Raw genomic sequence first — 5000 nt, forward strand, 5'->3', positions numbered from 1 at the left:
ACCTGGCATATCTGCTCCTGAGAATACTCTTCTATGTCTGCAGAGAAATACAAAATGTTTAAGTCAACAAGGGAACAATTAGTAGAGCATTTAATTGTCACTATGGAGAACAAGAATGAAAGACAGAGAGAGACAGAGAGAGAGAAAGGGAGAGAGCCAGAGCCAGAGAGATACAGAGAGACAGAGAGAGAGACACAGAGAGAGAGCGAGAGAGACAGAGACGGAGAGAGAGCGAGAGAGACAGAGAGAGTGAGAGAGAGACATAGAGAGAGACATAGAGAGAGAGTTGATAACCAGTCCCAGCTGTGAACAGATCAGGGAAGCGTGTCTCAGGTCCGCCAGCCCAGCGGAACACACCCACACCCACCCACCCACCCACCCACGCACGCACGCATGCACGCACGCACGCACGCACGCACGCATGCACACACACACGCACACACACGGCTGACGGACCTGGAGAGGATTCTACACAGAACATCTCACCAGAGTGAACAACCTAACCCTAACCCTCTCAGACAGTTAGAAATGGTTCTGTCATCTCACCAGAGTGTTCTCAGACAGTTAGAAAGGGTTCTGTCATCTCACCAGAGTGTTCTCAGACAGTTAGAAATGGTTCTGTCATCTCACCAGAGTGTTCTCAGACAGTTAGAAAGGGTTCTGTCATCTCACCAGAGTGTTCTCAGACAGTTAGAAAGGGTTCTGTCATCTCACCAGAGTGTTCTCAGACAGTTAGAAATGGTTCTGTCATCTCACCAGAGTGTTCTCAGACAGTTAGAAATGGTTCTGTCATCTCACCAGAGTGTTCTCAGACAGTTAGAAAGGGTTCTGTCATCTCACCAGAGTGTTCTCAGACAGTTAGAAAGGGTTCTGTCATCTCACCAGAGTGTTCTCAGACAGTTAGAAATGGTTCTGTCATCTCACCAGAGTGTTCTCAGACAGTTAGAAAGGGTTCTGTCGAGCACCGTGTTTCTGGGAGGGTAGAGGTGTTGTCTTTGACGGATATCACACTCTCACTTTATTTGTTTTTCAGCCCTGTGGATCTAATTATTAGGGGCCAGGCAGCGTAGCTGCCAGAACCCTATTGTATTTGCCTATTTTATTATTACTATTATTATTCTCCATCTTCCACTGAAGTCTGACTTCCCATGGACAAAAAATCACCAAAATGTTCACATTTTACTATACCCAAAGTCCTCAACCTGCATTGTAGGTCAATAAACCTGAAGGTGGCGCTACAGCAACAGTCTAAAGTTTAAAACTTTAAAAAATCATAACAAATCAGCCATAGGTGCTATCACTGTAGAACCACCATTTCAATGTAGTCCCAAGTGAGACAAAACTTTCATATGCTCTGACCTTGCAGGAATTTTGAAGTCCATCACTCTGATTTCTTCATAAACTGTAAAACCTATCAAACCTATAGCCTCCCACATTTTTTGTTCAATTGACACCAACATTGATATACTGCATCTTCAGACTGTCCTTACCAAACGATCCTCACAGATTTTTGAAATATGAAAAATTGAGCTCACAGCAAATCAAAACGTTTTACTGTTAACAGTTCTGTATACAGTTCCTATTAATTCTCGCCAAATCAATGTCTGATCATCCTCATAAAAAGTGACATTGGCCACATATCGAAGATGTAGTGTGATTTTTGTCAGAATTTTATCTCAAAAATGTAATTTTTAAAAATATGTTTAATTCTGTCCTCTGAAACCAACACTTCATACAGAGAAAACTACGTTACCCACAATCCAACGCAAGCTCCACGAATCGGAGACATCGCTGTTGGCAACCCTACCCAACCCCCGCCGAGGATTACAATGACTAAATCGATTGATGGCAACTGACTGAGTACACAGCTGCTGAAGTTAATGTTCAATTATGAAGAAAAGCAAACAAAACCTGTAAAAATTAATAAACATATCTCATCCCACATTTTTCAATCAATTAACACCAAACTTGCTACACTGGATCTTCAGACTGTAATTCACAAACTCATTGACCAGATTGTTGAATTATCAAAATGGAGCTTACAATGCATCAAAATGTTTTACAAATGTTTTACAATACGATACGAATGTACAAAATGAACATTGGAATGTCAACTTTCTTGTTGTCCTCCTATTCTCTCGCTTATTGCTCCTAAACTTGTCCCCCTAAAATTGCCTGGCCCCGCCTCATTGCTGCGTAGCAGCTTTAATTTTTTTTATCATTCTCTGATTGTAATGAAGGCCTCACAGGCATATTTAATGAAGGCCATACAGGCATATTTAATGAAGGCCTCACAGGCATATTTAATGAAGTCCTCACAGGTATATTTAATGAAGGCCTCACAGGTATATTTAATGAAGGCCTCACAGGCATATTTAATGAAGGCCTCACAGGCATATTTAATGAAGGCCTCACAGGAATATTTAATGAAGGCCTCACAGGCTTAGCAGACTCTTCCAGCAGAGTCCTACCAGGCTGAGAAGCAGCGAGGAGAACCAGCTCAACCCTGCCCCAAGAACCCCAGGGCTCTGTTCTACACTCCTGAGCAAGTACACCAGGGTTCTGTTCTACACTCCTGAGCAAGTACACCAGGGTTCTGTTCTACACTCCTGAGCAAGTACACCAGGGCTCTGTTCTACACTCCTGAGCAAGTACACCAGGGCTCTGTTCTACACTCCTGAGCAAGTACACCAGGGCTCTGTTCTACACTCCTGAGCAAGTACACCAGGGCTCTGTTCTACACTCCTGAGCAAGTACACCAGGGTTCTGTTCTACACTCCTGAGCAAGTACACCAGGGCTCTGTTCTACACTCCTGAGGAAGTACACCAGGGTTCTGTTCTACAGAAACAAGAAGGATGTAGTTGGCACATTGCTGTTGCAAGAAGTCCAGAAGATGTGTGAGAACACCCACGCATGTACACACTCACACACACACACGCAAACAGACATGCACGCACACATGCACGCACACATGCACGCACACATGCACGCACGCACGCACGCACGCACACACACACACACACACACACACACACACACACACACACAGGGTCTAACCTGGGGGGGCGGTGGAGTCTCCATAACCCTTCATGTCCAGAGCCAGCACCCTGAACCCTGCATCAGCTAGAGCTGGAATCTAACACACACACACACACACACAAATCACACACACACACACACACACACACACAAAAATCACACACAAATCACTACACTGGGGATATAACTGTGTGTGTGTTTGCGTGTGTGTTTCTATGTGTGTGTGTGTGTGTGTGTGTGTGTGCGAGCGTGTGAGATTGTGTGTGTGCTTGTGTGCGTACCTGGTACCTCCAGGAGTACCAGCTCTCAGGGAAGCCATGACACAACAAGACTGGAGGCCCCTCCCCCATCTCCACAAAATGGATCTGTACCCCTGGCTGAAGAGAGAGAGAGAGAGAGAGAGGGGGAGAGAGAGAGAGAGAGAGAGAGGGGAGAGAGGGGGGGGGGGGGGGAGGGGAGAGAGAGAGGAGAGAGAGACAGGGGGATATGGTTATGTGTAGGCTGGTGGGTGTTGTTAAAGGACAATGCTCGTTTTTGACAACCTGGACCTTATTTACGACATATTATAAGACGTTTGACTCACCGAGATCACTTTGGTGTAGTTCGGAGGCATGTAGAAGAAATTTAAAATCCAGCGCGAGCCAGTATATCCATGTAATGGCGGTGGTGGGGGCACTGAGAATGCAGTTTCTAAAAATCTATTTTCTGCCGCAAAACGGTTGTTTTCATCAATCTGTCTTGATGAATCGCTAGTTGTGCTTACATAGAGCGTAGGCCTGTTGTGGTTTTTCACATGCCTCTGTAATATGATCTTTAGAAACGTCTTTAGACACGAAATAGCTTCCTCTCTTGCTCCAGCACGCATGCGCACAGCGTGCTGGAGCAACGATTGCGCGCTGTGCGTATGCGTGCTGGAGCAAGTGAGGAAGCTATTTCGTTTCGAAAGACGTTTCTAAAGATCATGGCATGTGAAAACCACAACAGGCCTATGTTCTATGTAAGCACAACTAGCGATTCATCAAGACAGATTGATGAAAACAACCGTTTCGCGGCAGAAAATAGATTTTTAGAAACTGCATTCTAAGTGCCCCGACCACCGCCATTACATGGATATACTGGCTCGCGCTGGATTTTAAATTTCTTCTACATGCCTCCGAACTACACCAAAGTGATCTCGGTGAGTCAAGCGTCTTATAATATGTCGTAAATAAGGTCCAAGTTGTCAAAAACGAGCATTGTCCTTTAAGATGCCAATGAAGCCGTCAAAAAATACTAAACCAAAGTTTGATATTTAATGTGTATTTTTCCACACGTGTTGGTGAATGTAGAGGATGAGTGCAGGAGTTGAGCTGATGCTACCCTTCCTTCCTTCCTTCCTTCCTTCCTTCCTTCCTTCCTTCCTTCCTTCCTTCCTTCCTTCCTTCCTTCCTTCCTTCCCTCCTTCCCTCCTTCCTTCCTTCACAGTTGCTCTTCAAAGGCGGAGAAATTCCACCGTGAACCAGACCTGTGTGCTTCATCCCACAGCTTTCATACATAAACAACGGGATCCATTTAAATTATCCTCGTCAGTCTCTCCTCCTCGTCAGTCTCTCCTCCTCGTCAGTCTCTCCTCCTCGTCCCTCCACCCTCCCAGGAATGCACAAGAAGGAGAAGCGCCACTGTGCCAGGCAGAATGCGGCTTCAGACATGTGTGGCTTGTTCATAGCATGAAAAGCTTTTAGGCGCATGAAATTACACCTAAAATGGGCGCTTACATGTTAGTACATCTGCCCCTGAGTGTGTGTGTCAGGGGGTGTGGTCACATTGCAGTTATCAGTAATTCAGTCAATTAAAACATGTCTTTTTACTGCACTTACCTTGACGGTGATACATCCATGAGAGACCTGCTCAGGACTGCAGCATGCTGGGGGGCTGTCCTCTGTTACAGCCTAACACACACACACACGCACGCGCACACACA

At 45.5% G+C, this 5000-nt stretch overlaps 1 protein-coding gene across 2 annotated transcripts in view; it reads right to left on the reverse strand.

The window, feature by feature from the left end:
* The window catches only part of ephx2 (epoxide hydrolase 2, cytoplasmic), an 11888-nt gene that overhangs the window by 4318 nt on the left and 2570 nt on the right, over positions 1–5000 (reverse strand). For both annotated transcript variants that reach the window (XM_084446579.1, XM_084446580.1), the window contains 4 exons: positions 4897–4968; positions 3322–3417; positions 3059–3137; positions 3–37 (listed from right to left, as the gene is read on the reverse strand). In XM_084446579.1, coding sequence (XP_084302705.1) covers positions 3–37; positions 3059–3137; positions 3322–3417; positions 4897–4968 — 282 coding nt within the window. The remainder of the gene's footprint in view (positions 1–2; positions 38–3058; positions 3138–3321; positions 3418–4896; positions 4969–5000) is intronic.

Source organism: Borostomias antarcticus, assembly GCF_949987555.1.
Source record: "Borostomias antarcticus genome assembly, chromosome: 12".
NCBI lineage: Eukaryota > Metazoa > Chordata > Actinopteri > Stomiiformes > Stomiidae > Borostomias > Borostomias antarcticus.